This window comes from Humulus lupulus, chromosome 8, assembly GCF_963169125.1.
Source record: "Humulus lupulus chromosome 8, drHumLupu1.1, whole genome shotgun sequence".
Lineage (NCBI taxonomy): Eukaryota > Viridiplantae > Streptophyta > Magnoliopsida > Rosales > Cannabaceae > Humulus > Humulus lupulus.
Window position 1 is genome coordinate 69866105 of NC_084800.1, and position 27536 is coordinate 69893640.

Here is a 27536-nt window from a genome sequence, read left to right on the forward strand (position 1 = left end):
GTACGGATTTGCTAGACTATTGAAAATTTTCAGCTAAACGTTTATTTATTTTTAAAACAATCTCGGTGCCCATTCTAAGAATTTTATTATACGTCTTTTCCAGTTTTACGATTATCTTCGTGTTGAACAGAAGCAATGGTAACAAGCTTACTTTCACTTTTATGCAACAGGTCCATTCACTAATATAATAATTCACGTCTCTTCTAGGAGCAGATGAACAAACCAAGCATATATCTTAATAGAGGTCTGAGAGAGACTATTTCTAGACTCCAGCACAATAAGGTTTTTGCAAACAGTAAAGGGTAAAACCTCCCGAAGCATAATTAAAATTCTAAAAAGGGGCAAAAGAAAAGAAAGAGAAAACCTATAAGGAAAGGAGAAACAACTGTTTATTTCTCACAAATAATTTGTTAAGCATCACTCACGCTACATCCCTCTCATCATTGCTGAGCACATTGCACCCTTTGAGCACCACCACCACCGTGCATGTCATCATCCTCGTCATAAGCTTCTTGCGCCTGAGCTTGCTTGCGGCGCATCTCCTCCTCAATGTTTACATCGTGCATTGTGGTCTCCTCGCACTCGTCTATCTCCATGTCCGTAAGCTGAACTCCTGCCCTTGGGGGCAACACAGTCTCAAGGGCCTTGCATTGCTCTGGGCTTAAAGAGTCTGGAAATTCGACAGTGAAGTGAATATATAATTTGCCCTTCATGAAGGGCCTCTGGTACATTGGCATTCCCTCGTCATTTATGGCCTTAAATTGCTCTGTCATGCCAAAAAGAACACAATTCAAGTTCAGAATCATAGTAGTTTATGTGTATTGCTTTCAACCGTTGATAGGAAAAGCTGAAAACATAGTCAAACTAGTTGGCTTCTGCATGCTTATTCACTCTAACATTTGTAAACAGATAGTAAAACCAATAAGAAAACAAAAACCAGCAACTATAGCTCATGAAGAGCAGACCACTAAAAAACAAGGCGAAGAAGAAGCTGTAAAGACTCCAGATTCACACCAAATCAGGCAATATCCACCAAAATTTCACCAGTAAACCATTTGAAGTTGATCAGATAAAATTAGAGACTCCAGAGTCTCTGCATCTTAAAAGAAAATACAAGATTTTCAACTTCCAAGTGGGTGCAAAAATCTCTCAGAACTTTCCAATGTCATATGCACTAGCCTGGCTCTGCCAAGAGCCACTAGTTTAGCCATCTACTAGGGAAGAACTAAACCCAAGGCATAATGGAAAACCCTTCTTGTGAAAATTCATTTCCATATATAATGCATCAAGTGAATAACTGCCACCAATAATGCGTTCCAAATTACACTCAACAGAACCAGAGAGCAAAATGGGAAGGGCAACAGAATGGAAGCCGCTAGGCAATGGCAACTGTTCAAAAGAGTAACAGGCTTACCAAGACCTAACATTACCTCTTAACAAACAACCATATATAGAAACAACAGACTTCATCCTTAAGTCGTGTGAATTATTGCAATACTAAACTAGGTAACATACTAAATAAATGCACTTATAAACTGGTCCAAGTCTAACTCAAGAAGACATCCCAAAAATTAAGTTAAAAAACAATCATATGATCGAACTTATATTCATTTCTTTCAGCTAAATCTAGTTCCCCAGACACAAATTACCTATCATAATGGCAAAATCATAAGAAAAGCCTATAATGTTGACAATCTTATTTCAAATTACAAGATTCAAACAAGTTACAGGAGGTATACAATGATAATTCACTTACCAGGCTTGACAACTTCTCCAGGTTGAGATTTAATAAGGAGTTGCCTGCCATCTAAATGTGTTAAAATAAATTGAAAGCCGCATAGTGCCTCTGTAAGGCTCAGGGTATGCTCATAAAATATGTCGTCGCCCTTTCGTTTATACTTGGGGTGCTCTTTCTGTTGTAAGATAAATACAATATCTCCAGTAACAGTATCAGGCTGCAAGAAAACAGAACCCGAAATGTAAATCAATAACATAAACTATACAACCTAGCATTGGAAAAAGAGATAGCCAGGTAAATCTTAAAAGGGGAAACTCAGCAGGTTCAAAAAAAATTAAAAAATTAGTCTGCCTTACAGCTTCATCAGCTTCCCCAGGGAATGTAATCCTTTGTCCATTTTGCATACCCTTTTCCACATTAACTTCCAAGACTTTCTTCTCTTGGACAACCTTATCGCCTTTGCATTGTGTGCAGCGATCCTTATCATTTATGGTCTCACCAGTACCTTTGCACTCATTGCAAGGATGTTGCATTTGTTGAATCATAGAAGGACCAAGCTGTCTAATGGAAATCTTCATTCCAGAACCTTGACAGACAGGACACTTCATTGAAGCACCAGACTTTGAGCCCTTACTGCATACATCATATAAATCGAGTAAACAACATGCCAACATGAAGTAAAAACAAATTCCAAAAGTGTAAAGCGTATGTATAAATGTCTTTTTTTATTATGGAAACTAGACTCCCGGCCTAACCCTACTTGTGTGTGTAATAACATAAAGAATGACGATAGTTACTGACCCCTTGCACTTAGAGCAAAGTACATTGCGAGAAAGGGAAAGTTTCTTTGATGTGCCATTATAAAGGTCTTCCAATGAAACCTTAAGAGGATGAATTACATCCTCTCCCCTTCTCTGTCTTCGGCCTCTGCTACTCCCACCACCACCTAAAAACCGAAGAATTCCAGTTAAAAAATTGAAATTTGCATCACTACAAGGCAATTAAATAAATTCATCCTCACAGAATGTGAATCCCCTTACCACCAAATGGGCTGCCACCAAAGAATGATTGGAATATATCAAATGGGTCGTGGCCACCACCTCCACCACCCATTCCCTCCTTGAGGGCATCCTCACCATACTGATCGTAGATCTCACGCTTCTCTGGGTCACTCAAAACCTCGTATGCTTGAGCCAACTCCTTAAACTGAAGCAGGCAAATATAAAACAACGTTAATCATCACCAAAATATCCAGAAGATCATTTGAAATTAAGTAAATGACACCGGGATGCCTAATAAAAAGTTAAAACCATAGTGATATCGTTCTATGTTCAGCTTATATTTCACTTGTACAATTGAAAATTTTGGTTGTATTCATCATCATCCATCTACCTCAAAAGAGGTAAACTAAAAGTCAGCCTAACAGTCATGGACGGATTACAACCGTGCTTCAAAATTTCACAACGAACCCATCTTAAAACTCCGCATAAATGAACAAGTAATAACCCTATAACGCGGATCTACGCAGTTTCACCAACCAATATCTCAACAAGCTCACAAGAACATCAACCCATTCACATTAGCATACTAAATCAATCGCAAATATAATTAAAACAAACTCTTAATCATGAGGCCGATCCACCCATCAAAATCATCAACCCAAAAGTAAAAAAATTATACCTTCTCTGGATCACCACCCTTGTCAGGATGATTCTTAATAGCAGCTTTACGATAAGCCTTTTTCAGATCATCTTGCGAAGCGTTCTTAGAAACGCCCAAGACCTCATAGTACTTGGTGTTATCACTTTTCTTTGGTCCTCTCCCAAACATCCTCTCTTATAATTCTGCATAAAGAAAACACAAAAAATTTAGAACTTAAAAATTCAAAACCAACCATTAAATTCAGGATCACAAAAACCCAAAAGCAAGAAAATCAAGGTACCTATTCCAAACCCTAAGGAGAATGCAAAGTCGATTATTATTCCCTTTCCTTCGTGTAAGGAGAGCAAAGATAGAGAGCGAGAGAAAGAGTATCAACGCGAGACGGCGAGAGCGAAAGAGGAATAAGAAGTTGGGGCAGATCTGCGATTATAAAGAAAGAAACTGAACGGCTGGGATTTATTGTTGTAGAAAGCGGTCATAGGGGTAGAATTGACAATTCATGTTGACTTCGCATTAGATGGGTAGACGAGTGGATGGCCGAGAAGCATAAGAAGGATCTAGAATTTTTCTATTTCGAACTTTTAAAAGTTTTGAGATCAATTGTCATCACCGTTGGATTTTTTTTTTTAAGGGACTCACCGTTCGATTTGAGTTTTAAGATTTTATTTACTTTTTTTATTTATTTGAGGAAAAATCCTCATGAGCATTAACATACTACACAATTCTAGAAAAATCGAGGTGAATCGATCTCATTTATATGTTTCATATTTATTTGAAATTAAGTTTTAGAGTAATGTTAGTTAAATATTTCGAAAACATGTTAATTAAGGTAATAATATAATGTAAATTAAGTTGGTTGAACACCCTAGTTAGGTTATGTGAATAAGTACTAAAAATAATTTATTAGATCAATACTAATTTGATATAATTATTAGTAATATAATAATTTCAAACTTGTTTGAAATAAAAATAAATAACAAGATTATGTAACAATAAATCACCGCATATACGTTATTTTACATTTTTTTTCATTTATACAGTAATTGTCTTTTATTTCTATTTTTATATTTGTTCTTTTTAACTTTTATGTTAAGGGCAATTCTTTAGTCCCTCGCTTGTATTTGATGGACTTAGTCCTTCATTAATTTTTCAGCCATTGGATTCATAGTGGATGGTGAGATTGTGGTGTTTGCTTGGGGATATGTTAAAATACACATATATCCCTTCATGTTCTTTAGCAACCGGCTACCTTTTGCATGTTTTTTTGTTATATTTCTGTAAAAAAAAAATCTCTATTGGAAGTTATGTATAATTTTAATGGAAGCAAATCTATTGGAAATGTAAGCTTAATAAAAGTAACACAAATTTACTGCTATTATGTTGCTATTTTCATGAGGTTGGTTTTTACATGTGATAATATATGAATTGATTATATTGAGTGACAAATAGTTTTATGTGTGTATATATATATATATGTATGAACACATACATAATTAGGTTATCTTTCTATTATTATTTTTTCTTTTTTCAAGTTCTTAGCATTAATCCAATTTAAAGATTTGATACAATAAATATGAAACATTAGAGGAATCTCACGAATGCAGAGAATAGAGGTGATGAAGCAATGGTGCCAGAAAAGGTTAAGCCTCTCTCTTTAAAATATTAGCTAAATGAAATGTTCATTTATTTAATATTTATATTATTTATGTGCTTTGTAATCTTTATAAGTGATGTTGTAGGCTTAATGTGCTTCAATCACTCTTTTAGGCCTTCTTTTATTTATTTCTTTTGCATTGTAAGTATAGATCATGGGGAGTTTTGTTGTTTAACGCTCAAATGTGACTTCCACTTAGCGGTAGCCGTAGTATAGATCGGGCGGTCGATTCTACAAGGAGGCAAAGAAATAAAGTTAATCAATAAATAAATGTTAGAGATAAATAATACAAAGAAAATAGAACAAGTGATATATTTGTTGTTTTTGAAATTTAAAGATTATAAATAAAGATATAATAAAGTGTGATGTAACAATAGGTAACAAATAAGAAGGATCAAGAGTCACCAATATGCATACTTATTTATTTGGATCTTTGATTCACAAAAATTACACAAATGGATAGTTCACATCTCAACTATTCATTCGGAAGATTTATCATTAAAGCACAAATATATTTCACAAAAATGTATTCAAGTGATTATTATTCTTTACCATGGAAAGATGAGATAAATCTTATGAGAAATCTAAAAATGACATTATACCATTGGCAATAATGCAATAAAAGATTGGACATAAAACCTAACACAAATATTACTTTTACTATTTATAAAATACATAGAAAGAGCATGACTAATTCTATATAGATTTTAGCAAAAGTACATACATATGAGTGAGATGGAGAAAATAATAAAGATATTATCTATATTATTTTCACTAATTTGATAATACATAGAAAGTGCATGACAAAATCTATATACTATTAGTAAACATAAATATAGATAATAAGATGAAGAAGTAGAGATGAAAGAAAATAAATCACTAAAATATATAAACTTTAAGCACATGGTGAATCAAAAATATCAAACAAAGTCATAGTGCATATAGGATTATCCTAACCTTCTTAAGAAGGTTAGTCTATTATGCTAGACATTCTCATGAAATTCTAGAGAGAAAATATGAGAAATGAGACTAAAATTTGGTAGAGTTTTGCTACCTAAAAATTACATACCAAATGTGAAGAAAGTGTCCCATTTATAGATGGAGAAAATGACTAAAAAGAAATTAAACAACAAAATGAGGTTTACAAAATAAATCTGAAATACTAATAATAAAATATGATTTTGAAAAATCAAATCTTATTATTAATATTAACTTAGCTATTTTTGTGTATGGTCAAAATGCCATTTTTCTAAAATACCACAAAATATGAGCTTTAAAGCTCAAGGAGGAAAGGTGCAAGGCCCAAAGTGCACAAAAAGTTGGGCCAAGTGTGGCTGGTGGCAGCTGGTCCATTGACCAAGACCAGCCAATGGGAAGGCGCCACATAGGCGGCTGGCTGAAGAGAAAGGAGGTGGGCTTGCTACGCTGGGCTTGGTTGCTTCGGATGGGCCTGCTGGGCTTAAGAGGTTGGGCTGGTCGGATGGATTGCTTGGTTGACTGATTCAACGTAGGAGGAGAAGGGACTGCTGGAGACGCATGGGCGTTGGAGGCTGCTGAAGGGAGTTGGCACATGCAGACAAAATGGCTGAGTTGAAGGAGCTGCCTGGGACGCGTGGCAGGCGGTGATGGTGACACGTGGCGGCTGGGCAAAGAGAAGAGAGAGCTTGTGCTGGGCTTGGGTCGAAAGAATGGGCTCCTTCACTTCAAAAATGCCACATTCCCTTTTGTTTTTCAGATTTAACTCTTTCTTTATTCTTTCTTTTCTTTATGCCAAAATACTAATTAATTCCTACAAAATATCAATAAATTAAATCATGATCAAATATTTTCATCCATAAAATATATCATATTAATTAAATGAAAATAATAATCAAAACTTAATTTATTTTGTCATTTAAGATCAATAAAAGTGCACTTTTCACCTCTAATCATTTGCTGTAACTAATTTCAGGCCATTTATTTCAATGTTTCCAGCTTTTTGTGGTTGTCACTTCGAGAGAGCATGTGCAAGTAATCATATTTTGTTGTTAGGAAATAAACAAAAATCCAATAGAGTTGATTGCATATATCTTAGATTGATGATAAAAGTTTGCAGATTGATTTCAGTTCGCTGCTTTAATAGAAAATATATATATTAGTGAAACTCATAGTGCATTATTTGTTTGTTGATGAGGTTTGTACTTCTCTAACTCATAGTCTCATCTTTTTTATTGTGTCTATACAATGTATAGATGTGTTTCCCCTGTAATAATTAGCAGTTTCATAAATATATAATCACATACTCTTTGTCATGTTAAGTTTCATTTGTTATTGATCATTTTTTTCCTTTCACTTTTATCATTACTCTCATCGAGTTTTATATTGTTTAACTAACTTGACTTGAAATTATGTACATTGTAAAATTGTCTTTTGGCTCTTTCCAGAGTGTGCACTAATGAACAATTTTGATGTACAAATTATGCAAATTAGATGCAGTCTGTATTCCTCTACATCAACTTATTGGACTAAAATTTTCATCATGATATCATGTAAAGTTAAAATCTCTTAACTTACTATTTACTCCCAAACTTTCTAAAATTGGACTTAATCACAGTTCAACTGTCACAACAGAAAGCAGTAATAACTGCAGTTTGAGTATTTTGCAGTTTTAGTGAGTGAAAACGATCTTTAGACTCAAGTTGGTCAATAGATTATATTAATAGCTTTATAGAGAGAATATGTAACTTAGATATCATCTTGTATTTAGCATTGACAAAGGTTGTACTGAGTTCTTGTATTATGTTGATAAGAGTTTGAAAAATAAAAACAAAGTTCGTATTCAGATTATATAACTTTGTACTGAGCTCGATTTGTGCTTACTAAAGAGTGTTAGTCTCATCCACTCGATTTAGGTCATACTTGTTTGAACCAAGTAAATTTCTTATATTGTTAACATGAGTACTATTTATCTAATTATCATTTGGTCGAAAATGTATTACTAGTGCAATGTTGTCAACATGAGTAATGCAGCTAATAAAATTTTCTATGATGATCATGAAACAACTAAGGCTCATGAGGTGTGCTCATTGGATTCTAGTCATTGTTGGCTTTTTTTATTATTATTACAATAATAAAAACCATATTTACTTCTGTTTTTTTTTACTTTCAGCTATAACATTATTACTCACCACTTAATTAAATATTACTTACTAGCATAAAAATGTTACTTATACGCAAAAAAACAAATAAAATTACTTCAAGGTTTTTAACTTTTTGATACAACGTTATTACTGACCATTTCATTAAAAATTATTTAGTTGCATCAAAAAATTACTTACCCAATATCGTAAATAAGTTCAAACACAATATATTTTTTACCTTATTGCCCTCGACTGTACATTTTTTGGACAACAAATTACTTTATTGTCCTTACTTTTCACAGCAATATCAACACAATTTTTTAGATTCGGTTTACACAACCAGTCAATCAAGCATAAAGTTTAAAAAAGAAAAACACTCAAATTGTTCAAAGCTTGACACTTGATAAATTATTTGGGTCCCACTTGTTGGACTAAGTCCCTTGAGGGACCAAAGAATTTGCCTTATGTTAATACATTTATTTTTATTTCATTTTTACGATTTCAAAACAGCTTCTGAATACTCTTCAAACTTCTCCTCTTCTCTTCTCTTCTCTGCATGCATAACCAAACCCAAATTTCTAAACTCTTGCTTCCACTTATCTGCAGAACCATTCCACTTATCTGCATATCCATTCTTTTTCTCGTCAATACCACACGGTGATTGCAGCTCATTTTGTCGGCAAAACTCTATTGGATTCGGTCCATATCAAAGCTCCGAACCATAACTATCACCGACTGGTTTTGGTCCAAATCCAAGCTCCAAAGCTGCTCCAGATCAAGAAATTGCTCTCTGTTAAGTTTCAGAAGATTGAAAAGAAAATGAACAAGTAATCTCTATTGATGATTGAACAGAATAGTACAATTGTTTATATACAGAGATTCAGTTATTTGATGGTCAGCAGGAACATGGTGCACTAATACTTCTTTGTTGAGGACCTTATCTCGAACAAAATAGAGATCAATCTCTATGTGTTTGGTTCGTGCATGAAGTACAGGGTTTGCAGCAAGGAGTATAGTGCTGAGGTTGTCACACCAAATAAGAGGAGGAGAGGGCAATGGCACATGAAGTTCAGAGAGTAACGATTGAACCCAGCTTATTTCAGACACCACAGAGGCTAAACTTCTGAATTCAGCTTCAGTAGAGGATCTGGAAATGGTGTTTTGCTTCTTAGATTTCCAAGCTATTAGATTACCTCCCCAGAAAATACAATATCCAGTGGTGGATCTCCGGTCATCCGGATCAGCTGCCCAATCCGCATCACAATAGGCTTCAAGATGCAACTGGGGTGATCTCTTAATATGAAGTCCATAGTCCAATGTTCCAGCAAGATATCTGAGTATCCTTTTTACAGCAACAAGATGAGATTGGAGAGAATTGTGCATGAATTGACAAACCTTGTTGACACTAAATGCAATATCAGGTCTGGTAATGGTCGCATATTGCAAGGCTCCAACAATGGATCTGTAGGCAGCTGCATCAAGTACTGGATCACTTCCAAAATTGGAAAATCTCAGTCCACTATTCATAGGCGAACTCTGAGTCTTAACTCCCTGCATTTCAGCTTTGCACAAGAGATCTTGAAGATATTTCTGTTGAGAGGGTAAGACCCCTTCAGCAGTGGTGAGAACTTGAATACCAAGGAAGAAATTGACAACACCGAGGTCTTTGAGAAAGAATGTTGAGCTAAGTGCAGCAATGAGAGAGGAAACTTGAGTTTGATCACTCCCTGTGATAAGGATATCATCCACATACACAAGGACATAGAGGGCACTGTGGGAGGTACATTTGATGAAAAGAGAGTGATCTGTCTTGGCACTTAGGAAACCAAAGCTGTGTAATGCTGAAGATAGTTTGTCAAACCAAGCGCGAGGAGCTTGCTTCAAGTCATACAAGGCTTTGTGGAGTTGGCAAACCATTTCAGGATGATCTGGATCAACAAAACCAGGGGGTTGTGTCATGTAGATTTCTTCTTGAAGATCACCATTGAGAAAGGCATTGTCGGCATCAAGTTGATGAATTTTCCAACCTCTTGAGACAGCTAAAGTAAGGACAATTCTAATGGTGATAGGTTTGACAACAGGGCTAAATGTTTCATTGAAGTCAAAGCTGGCTTGTTGATGATAACCTTTAGCAACAAGTCGAGCTTTGAACTTGTTAATACTGTCATCAGGATTTTCCTTGAGCCTATAAACCCATTTGCACCCAATAGGTACTCGGTTTGGTGGAAGCAGCACTAATGTCCAGGTTTTGTTCTTTTGAAGAGCAGCATGCTCAACATCCATAGCTTGGAACCACCTGGGATCTTGCAGAGCAGCCTTCACAGATGTGGGAGTGATGGAGGCCATGAGTACCTTCGGATTCCTTATACCCAATTTTGCCCTTGTTGTCATTGGATGAATATTTGATGCAGCTGGAGCATGAAATTCAGAGACCACAACAGATTGGGATGCTATTTGAGGGGTTGTTGCTGCAGTAGGAGAAGGAGAGTCAGCAGTTTCGGCATTATCTGAGGGCACAGCTACAACAGACCTGTCATTAACACAACTTGCAGCAGAGATATTAGTAGGGACAAATGATGCAGTTTGAACATTAGTGGCAATAGGAGAGATTAACGATTCAGATTGAGGTGAAGTATTTGGTGTGGCAACAATAATAGGAATAGTTTATGGGGAAGAGGGTGGAGGGGGTTGAGGAAAGTGAGGAGATGATAGTGTAGGTGGTCTTGCAGAAGTGGAAGGAAGACAAGAAGAGGATGCTGCAGCAGCAAAAGGAAACACACTTTCATTGAATAGAACATCTCGAGAGATGTAGAGTCTGCCCTCTTTAGAGAGGCATTTGTAGCCTTTATGAGCCAAACTTTAACCAAGAAAAGTACAAGGTTGTGACCTGTACTGCATTTTATTCTTATTATAGGGTCTAAGGTTAGGAAAGCACAAACAGCCAAAAACTTTATGTGAGGAGTAATCTGGTTTGACATGAAATAGTTTTTCCATAGGTGAGAGGTAACCTAGTTGATGTGTAGGCATTCTATTTATTAGAAAAACAGCAGACCGATATGCTTCATCCTAGAATTTTAGAGGAAGTGAGGCTTGAGCTAACAATGTAAGGCCACTTTCTACTATATGTCTGTGTTTACGCTCAGCTATGCCATTTTGTTCATGAGTGTGTGGACAAGAGACTCTATGTAGAATGCCATTGGTTTGAAGAAAGTTTGTGAAAGCTTGATATTCACCCCCCAAGTCAGATTGAATGAGTTTGATTTTGGCATCTAGTTGTAACTCAACTTGGGTTTTAAAGCTAATAAAAGTAGATAGGGCCTCATTTTTCGTTCTCAACATGTAAATCCAAGTGTGTCTAGTGTAGGCATCTATGAAGCTTATGTAGTACCTATAACCATTGGAGGAGGTGACAGGTGCGGGTCCCCAAAGATCTGAGTGTAAGGCTTGGAGGGGAGCTGTATATATAGTATTAGAATGTGGAAAAGGAAGTTTGTGATGTTTTCCAAGACAACAAGCATTACACAGATTAGAATTAAAGGAACTTTTATTATTTTTTAGCTTGATATTACAAGAAGCAAGAGTGGCTTGAACAACCCGAAATGAGGGGTGTCCAAGTCTCTTGTGCCAAAGAAAACACTCATCATGTTCATCATGTAAAAAATGAGAGTTACAAGAAGGAGTTTGACTTAGTGTGGCATCTGAGGGCTTCGGAGTGGAGTGAGACAAGACAAGCTGAGTAGTGTCAAACTTGTAGAGACCATTTTCAAGATTCCCAAGCATTAAAGTCCTCTGAGTAACCTGATCTTTGACAGCACAATAGAATGGGTGAAACTCAAAGAAAACATTGTTGTCAAAAGCAAATTGAGACACACTAAGTAGGTTTTTGGTTATGTCAGGCACAAGAAGCAGATTCTTTAAAACAAGATTTTGAGATTCAAAAGGGGAAATGAAAGAGGAATTGCTAATTTTACTAATGTTCAAACCTTTACCATTACCCATGTGTATCTGTTGGTCTCCTTGAAACTCTGTGCTGGTGTGTAAATTGTGACTGTTTGGAGTGAGATGGTTTGTGGCTCCAGAGTCAGGGTACCATCCAGGATCAGCTACATCCTCAGGGGTTGCATAATAGGCCTGCATCTCAGCAACATTTGCACTGCCAGAGAAGGTTTGAAATGATTCAGGACCAAGAAAAGTTTTGTCAAACCTGTAGAAGCATTGTTGGACCGTGTGACCAGTTTTATGGCAAAGTTGGCATTGGGTTTTCTAACCCCACACTGTAAAGATTCCTCTTCCATGAGATGATCCTCCACGAAAATTTCCAAATTGGCCACGATTTGGTGGGGGACCACGTGAACCAGGGGAAACACTATTGAAGCCAAGTGGTCCTGACAGTCCTGGTTGTCCATTGTAAAAGTGTGGTGGTCCATTTCTTGACAGGTGTTGTCCAGATCCATATGGAGAGTGGGGGTAAAATGAGGAATTTGAACCATGGCCAGCTGGAGGTCTTGTGTGAGCCATATGGACTTCATGCTTAACAATGTCAAGCTCCTTAGCAGATTTGTCCAAGAACACTTCCTGTGCCATCAATAAAGCTTCAATCTCTGCAACACTATAGGCATCGGTACGAGTGTTGACAGAGGTGATAAAGACATTGTAATCACTGGTTAAGCCATTGAAAATGGCTTCGATATGATCTTGTGCAGAGGTAGGATGACCAATGGAGGTAAGTGTGTCCACAAGATTCTTGATCTTTAGTAGATAGTCACTAAGAGAATCTTTCATTTTGGTGTTGCGAAGCAGAGTCCGGTATTGACCAATATTAGCACGATTAAGTGTTGTGTAATATTCTTGAAGAGTGATCCATATTTGAGCAGCAATATCACACCTTACAATTCGAGTAAGGACCTTTTCTGACATTGAAGATAGGAGCCATGAAACCAGAACATTATCCTGTTGTTCCCAGTCTTCAAACTCTGCACTGATCAAGTGGTTGCGTCGATCGTCGTCGGTAAGAAACTTCGGTGGAGCGGCAGTCGGATCGAGATAGCGTTGAAGATGACTTCCCTTGATTGCTGCGAGAACTTGTTGTTTCCAGGGAAGATAATTTGTGTCATCAAGACGAACAGACAAAGAATGAGAAAATGAAACAAGATTAGTTTTGGGAAGAAGGTTTTGGTTGGTGGACGAAGGACCTCCATTGTTGGAATTGAGAGGATTCATAGCTTTGAACGAGAGAGCTCTGATACCATGTTAAGTTTCAGAAGATTGAAAAGAAAATGAACAAGTAATCTCTATTGATGATTGAACAGAATAGTACAATTGTTTATATACAGAGATTACAAACAAAACAACTAACTGAAGAAAGTTAGCCTAAACAGAGAGCTGGCCATAACGAAACCAACTAATCCTAACTGATTACAGTTCAACAACTGTAGATTCCTTAACACTCTCAACTCTAAAGGCTACTTCTGAAGAAAATCGCTTGGCTAGGTAACCCACTGCTCTGATATTTTTATGTTTGTTTCCTAAGATAAAGATTGCTAGCCGTGTATTTGAGTTTGATTTCTGCTTTTTTTTTCTTTCTCAAAATCACATTTTCTCTTTAGTTTTGGAAATGATTTTGATTGAATTTGGGTGCTAACTCGTACAAATTGGTTAAGACATTTTGTCGAACATTATGTATATGATTTGTAGTAGACTCGTACAAATTGGAATATGGACTTTGAGTAATATTTTAATCATTGCAAGTGCAAGTTATGTGAGGAGTTTGAATTTTGAATGAATTTTCATATTTATTTGGGGACTTTACTATCTGAGCTCTCTGTTACCAGAAAGGCCAAGTAGTTCATGTGAATATAATTATATTGGGTGAGCCTTGATGTGAGATGTTGGGTGTTGTTAATTCACTTTTGCATTTGTTGTGTGAGCCTTGAATGTCATTATTTATGGTGGTTCAATGCAAATAAGTTGTTGAAATCTGAAACTGGTAATTGAGATTCTACATTAATATCCTTATCCAGTCTTTGTAAACCTGTTACTGTCTCATCTTCCTATTGATTTTGTTCATAATGGTATCCATTTAATTGTACCTCTTCAGTGTGGTTTATATCAGGTAAATTGTTTCTTGGTTTAATATGTAGTTTCCCATTTTGAGATGGTTGAGGCAATTGATCAGTAGGTTTTGATTTTAAATGGGGTCTTTTGGGTGGCTTATCCCATTGCTCTTTGTCTAGGCCAGGTTCAAAAGTATTATTTTGCAGGTTGCCTGAATGTTCTACACCCATAGATTGACTTCTCCTCTCCTCTCTAGTTGAAACAGAACCTAAACCATCAATAGAAATTAGTTTCACTAATTTAGTCTAGTCAAGCCTCCATAGCTATTAAGACATATTTGTGCTCTCTGTAAGACAGTGTAGTGTGTTAGTAGGTTTAAACTTATTAAAATTAAGTTTTATGTTGAGACTAGTCAAGCCTCCATAGCTATTAAAAATCATATTAGGACATTATTTACAAACAAATTCAATCAAAACCCAGTATTCCCAAAAAATATTGAATGCTTACTTAGCCATTGCTCTATGTTAGATAAACTTAATATTTTCATATTTTGATGTATTTTAATCCATTTTTGGTAAATGTATCTGTTTTTCTCAGGTTGCTACAGTTTTTAACGAGTCATGGTTCATACACGGTTTTCGTTTGCATCTCCTGCATCTCAAACAAATATTCCAACTTCTAAATCAAATATGAAATCTGCAGTTGCTTCTGTTAGTGAAGAAAGAGTGAAGAGAAGGCTCTATAATTGCAAACATGAAGCTAGGAAAGAAAAAAGATCCAAAAAAAGCCAATTAATTATTGAAAAACCATGTGAATCTGCTCCTAAGGTATTTTTTCAGTTCCTTTCAATTTAGCAATGATTCTTGAGTTTCCTATGTTTTACTGTTCTGCGTTTATTGTTAAGTAGGTATTATTAGGTTGCTTAGGTTGGTTGTTTATTGGTTGCTTTCTATGTTGCTATATATTTTCAATGGTTTCTAAATTAATTGATTTGTGATTATATTGTTTAAATGTTGTCTATGAATTTCTTAGGATTTTATAGGATTGTTAAGTATGTTGTTTTTTATGTTGTTGATTAGTATTATGAGGTGGTTAGGTCTTTTGAAGGTTTCTTAATCATGCCTTAATTTCATTTTATATCTTGCGATTGGCTTTGATAATACACATATAAATATATATATAGTTTTATTGATATATAGTCTCATAGTCTGTATAATAAGACACTGAAAGCGATTGGCGAATGGAGATAGAGGAGTTGTTGAACTGACTGTAATGCGACTGAGAGATACTTATTTACGTACTGTTTATAGGGTTGATTCAAAGTTTATAGGGTTGCTTTCTTTGTTGCTAGAAAGGGTTGCTAGGTAGGGTTGTTGTATTCTTTCAAGGATTGCTTAAATGGTTGTTGTTTGTGTTGCTTAATTAGTTGTACTGTGTTGTTTTTCTATGACATTTGAATTTTACAGGGTTGCTTTATTAGTTTTATATGTTGTTAATGCATATTATGGGTTGATTAACAGTTTCAACGGCTGCTTAATTGGTTGTTCTTTGTGTGCTTAATAGGTTGATGTGTTTTGCTTAAGAAGATGTTTGGGTTGCTTTTGTAGTTTTAATGGTTAATTAACACGTTTTTTTATGGATTGCGGATTGTGGCTTAATTTATTAATATTTGTATTTTTCTATATAATATTGTGTGTTCTTTTGCTATGTTTTATAGGGTATGAATTTCCTAATTCATCCGGATAATCGATGTTCTTCAAAGATTGCTTCTACAATCAAATATTCTCAGATTCAAGCTATCCATGAAAAGCTTTCAATGAAGCAAGTTAGTGACTTTGGTGATTCATGTTTTGGCCATTTCCTAACTCTGCCAGAGTTCACAATGCAACATCAACTTATCCACAATCTATTGCTAAGAGAGTTGCAACAACCCAACAAACTAGAGATCTGGGTTGGTGTAAATGGCATGAAGCTTCGTTTTGGGATGAGGGAGTTTGCATTGGTCACCGGATAACGGTGTGTGGGATCCACAGATAAAATCAAATATGTTTCAAAGGATAATGGTCTTTATTCTACATATTTCAAGGATCATTCGAAGATCAATAAAAAAGTTCTTAAAGAATTCTTTGATGGGAAAAACTGAAAAAAATGATGAGGATGCTTTGAAGATTACATTGATGCATTTTTTGCACAATTTCTTGCTTAGTTCTTCTGACACTAATATAGTCCCCAAAGAGGACTTTAATATTATAGATAGTGGTGAGTTTTTTGAATTTCCTTGGGGTAAAGAAGTTTTCAAGGCTACCGTTGAATCTTTAAAGAAAAGGATTGTTGTAAAAATTAGTAAAAAAGATAGCAACAAAGATGACAAGAAAAAAGAAAAGGCTTTCTATAGGTTGCTTAGATTTCCATATGCCTTTCAAGTATGGTTTTTTGAGTATTGTCCATACTTGAATGGGAGATATTGTCATCTCTCTCAAGGATCCATCCCACGTATTCTCAAATGGTCAAGCAACATTCAACCTTCATTTGCAGAAGTGACTGAGTTGTTATCTTTGAATGTTGCAGAGGTATTTTCATTTTTAATAATATGCTTCTAATTATATTCTTTTTTATATCTATATATAAAAAAACATTTGACTTTTTATTGCAGTTGAAATTGAGGAATATATATCCTACTTCCAAGGAGAGAAAAAATTCAGAAATAAAGAGTTTGTTTCTAAAAGAAAAGGAAGCTATTGAGGATGAAATTGGTGTTCCTGATAATGTTAGAGTTGCTCAAGGACATAGAGCAACTAATTCTAGAGTTACTGCATTAGGAGATGATGACTTTGTGGAGACTCCACCTCGGTCTGTTGCTAGTGGTTCTTCACCTTCTTTGCCTGCTATTCATCCTCACTCTGATGTTGGTGGTTATTCATCTCCTACGCCTGAGATGCCTCATGTTTCGCTAAGTAGCATGCATGCACATTTACGAGCTTTAGAGGCATGCAACAAGAGATTAGAAGAAAGCAACACAAGATTAGAAGCAAGCAACAAGAAATTAGAAGAGAGCCACAAGATTGTTATTAATGAGTTGTCTTCATTGAAGAGTCATGTTCATGAAGCCTTTTTGAATCTTCAGAAGTTATTTAGTTCCCATTTTGTAGGGAAACAGGTATGTACTGTTTTATGTTTATTTTTTGAACTTTTTGTGCTTTATCCTATCATTATTTGTTCCTTATTTTTTATTTTTGTTCTTATTTTTTATTTTTATTTTTGTTCTGTATTTGTATTTTTAATAGGATTCTCATGATATTGAGGAGGAGGACAATACCAACATTGTTAATGATGAAATTGTTGAAAATAATTCGAAAGAAGAAGATGAAAAAGAGGAGGATGAGTCTGAAGAAGAAGAAATGCATCAATCTGAAGAAGTTAACGATGAAAGTGATGATGTGTAATGACCCACTACTCTAGACTTCTTGGACCATTAACGAAACTATACATAAAACTTACATTTTTGCGAAAATACCATAATTTATCAGAAACTTGTAGAAACAAAGTTTACTTTCATAAAATAAGTAGGATATGGGTACCCATTGTCTTTAAAACAAAAATAACTTAAAAACTAAAAAGAGTTACATAGAAAATGCGGAAAATACATTTAAAACCATAAAAAACATAAACAAGACTACATCCTCGAATCGAATAATGCTCGACCCCTTGACTCCATTCACCATCGATACACATCCTCTAAGCGTCACGAATCTTTCCACCTCTAAAGCTTATTTCCTGCACATAAACAGAAAGGAATGAGCCTAATGCCCAGCAAGGAAAAATCTAACACATAGTCATAAACATAAACATAATTTCATAATAACGTAAAGACATATCATAACACATAATTCACTTATTATAATGGCCGTTATTACTTGGGGTCCCATAGACTAAACAAGCTTATGCCCATGAGATTAGTGGGGTCCTACCAGCTAAATAGGCGTATGCCCACAATCTTTTTGGGGTCTTGTTAGTCAAATAGGGCATAAGCCCAAGCCTACAACAAACACATGCATAGCAAATTCATAACACATTCATAACATATCATAACATAACACATAAGATAACATAAACATAAACATATAGATTCTAGCCTATTTTCCTTACCAAAGTTACCGGGATATAATGGACTGAGTTGGGACTTTTTGGAACACTCCTAAAACCATAAGAAAGAGTGAGTCTAAAGAAAGGAGATGAAATGAAAGAGATGGAAAGACTAAACCATTTGAGAAACATGCTTACCGAACTTATGTGCTCAAGAACTTAGATTCCCTAACCAAAATGAAGATTAAGGTTAGAGATTGAGTAGAAGACTATGAGAAAGAAAATAACATAATACAGAAAGGAACTAGAGTTTTGGTTACCTCAAAGACTTGCAAGATCAATCTAACCTCCACTGAAATACTATAGAACTCACTTCCCAAAGTGTTTGATAAGCTTATGATGTTTAAGCTTATAGTTTTCCCAAACCAGGTGTTTACACTCTCACACTCACTTAACACTAGCAGCTTCTGAACTTAGAGCAAAAGGTGAATAATGGCTGGGTACTAGGTCCTATTTATAGAGTTTGGAGATGAAAAGATCTTGATTTTACTTGAATAAAAATAATGGCTTTTTAGGTGAAAATCATTTGAATAATCGTTCAGCAGAGGCTGAAGACTCGTTCAAAAGATGCTGGACTTATGAAGAAGTTTGAATGGCTGAAAGGAAAAGAATTCAAAAACAATTGAACATATGCTAAAGGAGGCGATATATCGCCCCCTGTAGGCGATATATCGCCTGGGCCAGTATGCCCAAGGCGACCGTGCATCGATTCGTGTTTTCCGTATCTACGTGCTGCGATATATCGCCCCCTATAGCTGCGATATATCGGCACACGCTGAATATTTAAACACGAAATTACACATTTTTAGCTAAGTTTGAATGGAATAAACAGCCTTGACTAAGCCCTCAACGTACTCAAAGCTGCTGACTGACCCTATAACATTCAAACATTACTCCTTATTAGATTTAATCCTAAAAAATACTTAATCCTTAATCACCATTCATAACATGTGCTTAAAATCCTATTGGTTGATGTCTAAACCTTATAATATAATAAATATAACCCTTAATATCAGTCACTTTAATCAAACCTTAGGTTATACTTAATATTCTTAAACTATAGATTAAACTTAGAAAATCTATAAGTACTACTATGAGTGTCCAAATAATTCCCGGTCTGAACCAAAAATCCATAGTAACAAAGATAATGCTATAAATACTATCATACTACTATCTATCTTAGCTAAGTAAAGTTCTTGGACTCTACATGATGATGATGATGATGATGATGATGATGATGATGAAGACAATGCAAAGCGTATTGGAGAAGACAATGATGATGAAGAAGAAGAGAAAGATGATAATCATGAAAAATACAATGGAGGAAACATGGATGAGGATTCTAAGGTTGAGTTAATTTTATTTTGCAAAAAAAAAAGAAAAAAAACTCATTGATATGTTTTTGCTTGCTTATTTGTATGTTTATTATGTAGGTTGATGATTCTCATGGTACTTGTCAAGTTCCATCTCAAGTTGCCCAGGTTGATGAAGTTGCTAGTTATGTTGCTAATGAGGTTGTTGATGCTGTGTTAAAAGTTGCTGGTGAGGTTGTTGATTTTCAAGTTGCTAAAGATCCAGAAATTGCTGGAGTTGCAACTGAGGTTGCAGAGGCAGTTGCTGAAGATCCAAAAGTCTCTTTTTTGGATTCTTTATTAGACATTGAATTGGATAAGGCTATACAAAATGCATATAAAGATGTAGATGCGATGAAGGCAACTGGGGTATAGTTTTAGTCAATTCTCTTTATTTATTTATTTTTATTTAAAGTTATTGTGTATTACCCATTTTTATAGTCTTTTGCTTTAATTAATTGAATTATGTTGTTGTTGTTTATGGTTGTTGTAGTTGTTTATATGTTTTGTTTTGGTTGCTGCAATGTAGAGTCCAAGAACTTTACTTAGCTAATTATTTAGTAGTATTATAGTATGTATAGTATTATCTTTGTTACTGTGGATTTTTGGTTCAGACCGGGAATTATTTGGACACTCATAGTAGTACTTGTAGATTTTCTAAGTTTAACCTATAGTTTAAGAATATTAATTTTAACCTAAGGTTTGATTAATATGACTGATATTGATGATGATATTTATTATATTATAAGGTTTAGATAAACCCAATAGGATAGTAACACTTATCATATGTATGATTATTAAGAAATTATTATTTTAATGATAAAATAAGAGAATTATAAGACTTAGTCTTCACCAAAATCTGATAGGAGCATGACATTTATCACAATTTTATTTATTTGTGGATTAGGTTGATATTTAGATAATTAAATAGATTTTTCGTAAATTTAGGATGCTGTAACTTCCGACCTGTTTTTGACCCAGTTATATTAGGAATTTCGAAAAATAGTATTTCTTAAAAGTTGTAGATAATTTAATGAGCTTTCTAACGGTATAAAGAGAGTCCAAAACGGAGTTCTAAAACTCCAGATATGTTGATTTTACTGAAGGGGAGTTTAGAGTTACGAGATTTAGGGAGTTAGAAGTTAGGATTCTATTTGTTTTTATTATTTTAAAAATCAAGCTTTGAAAAATTTGAACAATTCCTAAGCCTTTAGCTGAAGGATATTCAAATATTTTTAATTAAATTTATTATTTTTATTCAAAGCCAAAAAGAAGATTTTTATTCCTAGAACTCTATAAATAGGACCTAGCACCAAGCATTTTTCATTCATTCATCAAGCTAAGTTCAGAGGCTGCAAGTTGCTAGGTTATTGTGAGAGTGTAAACACTTGGGTTGGGGATTATAAGCTTGATCACTATAAGCTTAGCAAACACTTTGGGAAGTAAGGTTCTTTAGTATTTCGGTTGTGGTTAGATTGGTCTTGCAAGTCTTTGAGGTAAACCCGAAACTCTATTTCATTTGTTTCATGTTATTTTCTTTCTCAAAGCCTTCTACTCAGTCCCCTAACCTCATTCTTATTTTGGTTAGGGAATCCAAGTTCTTAAGCACATAAGTTGTGGTAAGCATATTTCTCAATGGTTTAGTCTTCCTATTCATTTTCATTTCTTTTTCTTCATAAGACTCACTCTTTCTCATATGGTTCTAGGAGTGTTCCAAAAGTCCCAACTCAGTCCATCATATCCCGGTAACTTTGGTAAGGAAAATAGGCTAGAATCTATATGTTTATGTTTATGTTATCTTATGTGGTATGTTATGATATGTTATGAATATGTTATAAATGTGTTTGTTTGTAGGCTTGGGCTTATGCCCTATTTGACTAACAAGACCCCAAAAAGATTGTGGGCATATGCCTATTTAGCTGGTAGGACCCCACTAATCTCATGGGCATAAGCTTGTTTAGTCTATGGGACCCCAAGTAATAATGGCCATTATAATAAGTGTATTATGTGTTATGATATGTCTTTACGTTATTATGAAATTTATGTTTATGACTATGTGTTAGATTTTCCTTGCTGGGCATTAGGCTCATTCCTTTTTGTTTTATGTGCAGGAAAATAGCTTTAGAGGCGGTAAGATTCGTGACGCTTAGAGGATGTGTATCGATGGTGAATGGAGTCAAGGGGCCGAGCGTTATTCGATTCGAGGATGTAGTCTCATTTTACCTCTTTATGGTTTTATATGTATTTTCCGCATTTCTTATGTAATTCTTTTCATTTAAATCATGTTTTTGTTTTTAAAGACAATGGGATCCCATATCCTACATAGTATTCTATTTTGTAAGTAACTCTTATTTTCACAAGTTACTCAATAAAATTATGGTATTTCCGCAAAATTGTAAGTTTTATGTATAGTTTTGTTAATGGTCCAAATAGTCTAGATTAGTGGGTCATTACATGCAATGATGCATTTTGTGGGATTTTTTTCAAACTACACTTCTTTTTATTCAATTTTATCTTTTGCTTCTTATTTTTACTTTGATTTCAATTTATTTTTTATAGGTAACTTCTATTCCTTGCACAACTATTGTCCCTTATGTTGGTAGTAGTGAGAGTAACTTGGGATATGTTACTCCTGCTCTACCAAAAAGGACAATTAAGCTTCCACCATGCCTGCAGTCACATTTTTTGCAAACTTTTTGTTCTTCTTCTAGGGAAAGTAGTGTGATTCAATCAACAGGAGGAATCAAGGTTGTCAAAGGACTTTGCCCATTAGATGACAAAATTGGTGAATTGCCTTACTTTGTCGCTGTTCAAGAATTCTATGTATGGCTTGATATAGGAATGAAAAGTAATAACAAGTAAGTAATTTTTTTTTTGGTTTCTTGTTATCTTTGTTTTAGTTATTTTTTTATGTTTTCTAATCGTATCTTATTTATTTGATTTTTAATAGATCGAGATTGTACTCGAAAGAAGACAACCTTATCATTCCTGGGTTGCAACTTGGGGTAGATGTTATTACTAAAAAGATGTGGTTTCATGCACTTCAATATAGTGGACAGCCTATTTTAAAATCAGTAAGTGTTTTTGTTTTTATTTTATTTTTTGTTTATATGGTGCTATTTTTTTTAGTTTACTCTCTTTATTTGGTTGCTAAAATGTATAATAAATTTGTTTTTCTTTACAACATGTTGATGTAGTCTTTTATTATTTGAGGAAGAAAGGTATGTATCGTGACTCTACTGTTTTGAAGTTCACTACAACTGATACTACCTTTCAAAAGAGGATTGAAGTCATTTATGATTCTTTTTTAAAGAAGAATCGCGATCATGGGGTAATGAATCGTAACCATGTTGTTGCTGAGGTTATGATGGGCTTTGGATTGAGTTGCAACAAATATTGGCTACAAGTAGATCATGTTCTTTTTCCTATTTTTGTTAAGAATGAAAAGCATTGGATTCTTGCTATATTGTCGTTCAAAGATAGGTTGATTCATGTTTACAATACCTTGAGCTGTGATCGCAAGGATCATGTTGCCTTGCTAGCTATAGAACCATTTTGTGTGTTGCTGCCAACTTATTTGTCTATCATTGGATTTTATAAGCGAATTGATATAGACTTCTGTTCAAAGCCTTATGTTGGGAGACCTCAAGCTGGTTCTTTTGAAGTAGTTATGGATGATGACATTCATTCTGGGTCGCCTATGTAAGTTTTTCTTTCTTTACAATATTTAGAAATCTTAAATATTATATTATATTTTAATATGTTTTTTAAGTATATAACTTTTGTTATTTTTTTATGCTTGTGCAGAGACAGTGCAATATATATGTCTCTTTTGCTGAGTATTTCATTGTCGGAAAAGAGATTCCAAGATGTAATTGTTATGTTGAATGTCATAGGTCTAGGCTTGCTTATTTACTATACTCATATGCAATGGGAAAACAAGAATGTGGATATGAGAGTGCACGAGAGTATGCTTTGTCGTGATTAGGCAGAGCCACTAACTCAATTTGAAACTTTTATTAATGTAGATGTTGTTGCTGCCAAGATAAAATGCTTATTGGTTGTACTTAAGAGATACTTTTATTAATGTTGTTGTGTTGATTAGTTTTTTGTTATAATTGTTCTATAATTTATTATCTTTCTTTGATAATTTCCAAATAAATTTTTTTAAATTAGCATGTAAAGCAACCCTTAATCATCCTACTCAAAATCCTTTTAAATAACCACATGTAAATAACACATTCAACTCTTACGCTACCATCAATTATAATAAACAATTTGTCAAAAAACTATGAAAACTTCTAAGCAACACTTAAAATTTCTAAGCACCATTTTTAAGCAATTATTAATTAGTATACTCAGCAACCTGCATCTTATAATCCCCCAAAACAACATATAAATCAATTTTTTTTTGGAAACTATTAAGCATTCAGCAACCCACAATCCCTTTATATCAGTATATACAACAACCTTTGTATTTATTTAAGCAATCATTTACAACCTATTCAACAACCCACAATCTCCATTATAACAAAAAAATTAGCAACACCTAAAGAAACTCATAATCCCCAAAATTAACATATAATGCCTCCTTGTGAGCAATTCTATATGACTACATATACAGCAACCCAAAAAGAAACATAAGCAATATATTAAGTAGATTAATTAACAATAAACTTATAGAGTTAATAACCTTTATTTATTAAAGAACTCAAGATATTATTAGTAATTTTAAAGTAAAATATAAAGGAAATGAACCAAAATCATTGTATAAATCAAACAATTGAACTTTGCATATTGAATTGAAAATAAAATGAAGCAATAATGTATGTTTTTGTAAGTTAATATCTAATCTTTTTTTCGAGGGTTTCTACAAGTCTTTCTGTTATGTCCACTTTGACCGCAATTCCCACATTTGTTTTGTTTTTTTGGTTTTTTGTTTTTCTCCCATGCAGCTTTACATCTTATTTTCTTTGGTCTACCAACTCTTATTTTTCCTTCTGGAGGGTGTATTTTCACAGCTTTGATATGTTCAGGTATTTGCCAAGTGTCTTCATTGCCAATTGGGTATATACTTTCTTTGTAAGTTGCAACCATGGCTTCCTTGGTTTAATATGGAGAACAATATTGATAAGGATCTTAATTCATTTCTTTAAAAATAGCAATTGCATGGGCACAAGGAAGTTGATCTATTTGAAACCTGTTGAAAAATAACCAATCTTATAAAAACAACTAGAGTAATTTCATTATAACAGGCGATTTCTCTTTCATTATTTAACCATATAAAAAGCATAACCCTTCAAGCAACTTGTAAAGCAACCTAAAATGATGTTAAACCATAATATTTAAACATCATGTTAAACCGTAATCAACTTATTTACTCACAATCATTATTATAACCAAATTTAAATAAAATCATAAGCAACCTAAGCAACAAATAAATCAAATATTTATAACAAACTTATACAAAATTTTTACAAGCAACCTATTCAGCAACTACCAAACATTATATGCAGCATATATTTCAACTGTTACAATTAATTAAGCAATTCTTAAGCAATTGATTAAGCAACTACCAGCCATTTTAAGCATCATATACAACAACTGTTCCACCACTTAAGCAACTCTGAAGCAATCTGAACCACGAATTACCAGTCATTACAAGCAACATATACAACAACTATTACAACTTCTTTAATCAATTATTTAGCAACCTATTCAGCAACTTCCAACTTAAAATTCTCAAAAACAACATATAAAACAAAAATTTTTGAGCAACTCTTGTACTTTTAAGCAACTTTATAAAGCCCATAAACAACACATAAATAAACATATTATCAATCTACAAACCAAAGCAACCGCAATAAAATATTTAAATAACAAATTGAATTATAGTGTTAAACCTGTTGCATGTGCATGTTCTTGAATTGAGATCAACTATTGATTTCTTGCCATCATCATGAACTTCATACAAAATATGATTTGTTGGGTGCACCTATTTTTTTTTTACTATTATTAAGAGTAATATTGTTAGTTTTGTATGTGTAGCGAAGTTAAATTAAATGAAAATGAAGTATGTATTTTTAATAAAGAATAATACCATTAACTTCAATGAGTAAATGTAGTTGTCATTCAGGATCACTTCATGCTTGTCTGTCAACTTTGTGGAGGTTGCATTTGCTATGTTCCTATTAGTCCAACTCCATCGTTGCACCAAAGCTCGTAAACACTCTAGCATCGTACAAATTGGTAGCTTTCTTACTGCTACAATTGCAGAATTCAAAGATTCTGCAATGTTTGATGTCATGTTTGAGTGTCTATTGGTTGGAGAGTGAATCCTTGCCCATTTGTGATACCCAATTTGTTGTAGGTAAGGTCGTAGCCTTTTTTCAATCTTATCAAGTTCTCTCATCTTGTACTCAAACTTTTTCACAGTGTATGCATTCGCAGCTGCAAAAAATGTATCCTTGAACTTTTTTGAACTCTTCTTGAAATTGCTTTTCATGTTTTTGAGCAGATGGAAGGTGCAAGCCCCATGTGGTACTTTTGGGTACACTGTGTTGATTGCTTTTATAATACTTTCATGTCGGTCAGAAACGATGCTCATGTCTTCTCTTACACCATAAGCTTTCCTAAACTTGTTAAAGAACCACTCCCAAGAATCATCATTCTCTGAATCAACTACACAGAATGCTAGGGGGAAGATTTTACCTTCAGCATCTTGAGTTGCTGCAACCAATAACGTCCCTCCATATGTTGATTTTAAGAAAGTCCCATCAACTATTACGACAAGTATGCAATGGGGCCAGCCTTTCATTGAAGCATTCAATGCTACAAAAGCATATAAAAATATGCCATCTTCATCTGATTTTAGTTCAATATAGGATCCTGGATTTGTGTGATGCAACATATATAGATAACTAGGCAATTCTGCATAAGATTCAGCTGCTTTTCCTCTAACTTTTTCAATAGTTTTTTCTCTAGATCTCCAAGCTTTGCTGTATTTGACTTGCACTTCATGATCATGTTTCAAGTCCCTAACTATATCAGCAGCTATGTACTTTGTTTTGATGTTTGTGAACTTGTGTTTGATCATATCTGCAATGATTGTTGAGGTTGCTTGGCGTTGGTCTTTTAATCTTATCTCCAAAGCACAAGTGTGAATGTGGCTGAACTTTCTAATTATGAACTGATTTGTGTTTCCATTCCTTGATGCTCGTAACATCCACTTGCAATTTTTATCAAGGCAAGCAACTAGATATTCCTTTTTGCATGACTTTTGTACACAATACTGGAAATTATTATTTATCGCATAATGGCTCAAAACAGTCTTCAATGTTTCTTTGTCCTTATATATTTGAGACAAAGCAATCTCTCGGTGACGGTTGTTGGTGATGACTAAATCATCGTCAATGTCAATCACTTCTTCTTCATTATTTTTGTTTCTTTCATCTATCATTTCTATAATCTAATTGGACACCAGCTCTGCATAATCAATAAAGTCTGCAACCTCTTTAGCAACCGAATAATCAACTGGTTCATCATCTGAATTTGATGTTGCTTCTTCTGTTTGTGCAATTTCATTGCATGGTTGATTATGTGTTGTTGTACTCCTAGTTGAGAAAAAACATTGCTGCATTGAGTTGAATTCAATTGTGAGACACAAAGGGTATTTTGTGTAATTTGGTTCCTTTTTCTTCAAATCTATGTAGAACTTCAATTGTGAGTCATCAACTATTTTTAAAGGAGGGTATCCATCTTTAACTTGATACTGTATTGTCAAAAGTATAGATTCAAGTTGCAGCTTCAATTCA

At 34.2% G+C, this 27536-nt stretch overlaps 3 protein-coding genes across 3 annotated transcripts; 1 reads left to right on the plus strand and 2 right to left on the minus strand.

The window, feature by feature from the left end:
- Window positions 1-214: 214 nt before the first annotated feature.
- Window positions 215-3838, minus strand: LOC133797714 (dnaJ protein homolog). Its single transcript, XM_062235727.1, has 7 exons — window positions 3681-3838; window positions 3419-3582; window positions 2779-2944; window positions 2540-2684; window positions 2095-2371; window positions 1757-1955; window positions 215-766 (listed from the first exon to the last, which is right to left on the minus strand). Exons 2-7 carry the CDS (start codon window positions 3566-3568, stop codon window positions 441-443), a joined length of 1263 nt encoding a protein of 420 aa, XP_062091711.1. The 5' UTR covers window positions 3569-3582; window positions 3681-3838; the 3' UTR covers window positions 215-440.
- A 12449-nt stretch (window positions 3839-16287) lies between these two features.
- LOC133795576 (uncharacterized) lies at window positions 16288-23710 on the plus strand. Its single transcript, XM_062233029.1, has 9 exons — window positions 16288-16797; window positions 16881-17384; window positions 17512-17656; window positions 19617-19717; window positions 19804-20091; window positions 22282-22580; window positions 22673-22796; window positions 22940-23424; window positions 23530-23710. The coding sequence occupies exons 1-9, from the start codon at window positions 16288-16290 to the stop codon at window positions 23708-23710; spliced, it is 2637 nt and encodes an 878-aa protein (XP_062089013.1).
- A 561-nt stretch (window positions 23711-24271) lies between these two features.
- LOC133795577 (uncharacterized) lies at window positions 24272-27181 on the minus strand. The gene is made up of 2 exons (XM_062233031.1): window positions 25823-27181; window positions 24272-24334 (listed from the first exon to the last, which is right to left on the minus strand). Exons 1-2 carry the CDS (start codon window positions 27179-27181, stop codon window positions 24272-24274), a joined length of 1422 nt encoding a protein of 473 aa, XP_062089015.1.
- Between the last annotated feature and the right edge of the window lie 355 nt (window positions 27182-27536).

Bases quoted from the DNA above. Each gene is read 5' to 3' on its own strand.
- LOC133797714 (XM_062235727.1), bottom strand. From the start codon at position 3,568: ATGTTTGGGAGAGGACCAAAGAAAAGTGATAACACCAAGTACTATGAG. The intron at 2,685-2,778 runs GTAAGGGGATTC...TTCGGTTTTTAG, and splicing joins TGGTGGCAGCCCATTTGGTG to GTGGTGGTGGGAGTAGCAGA. The intron at 767-1,756 runs GTAAGTGAATTA...TTGGCATGACAG, and splicing joins TGGAGAAGTTGTCAAGCCTG to AGCAATTTAAGGCCATAAAT.
- LOC133795576 (XM_062233029.1), top strand. From the start codon at position 16,288: ATGGTCTTTATTCTACATATTTCAAGGATCATTCGAAGATCAATAAAA. The intron at 16,798-16,880 runs GTATTTTCATTT...TTTTTATTGCAG, and splicing joins TATCTTTGAATGTTGCAGAG to TTGAAATTGAGGAATATATA. The intron at 22,797-22,939 runs GTAAGTGTTTTT...TATTTGAGGAAG, and splicing joins GACAGCCTATTTTAAAATCA to AAAGGTATGTATCGTGACTC.
- LOC133795577 (XM_062233031.1), bottom strand. From the start codon at position 27,181: ATGATAGATGAAAGAAACAAAAATAATGAAGAAGAAGTGATTGACATT. The intron at 24,335-25,822 runs GTATTATTCTTT...CTGTATATGTAG, and splicing joins TTTACTCATTGAAGTTAATG to TCATATAGAATTGCTCACAA.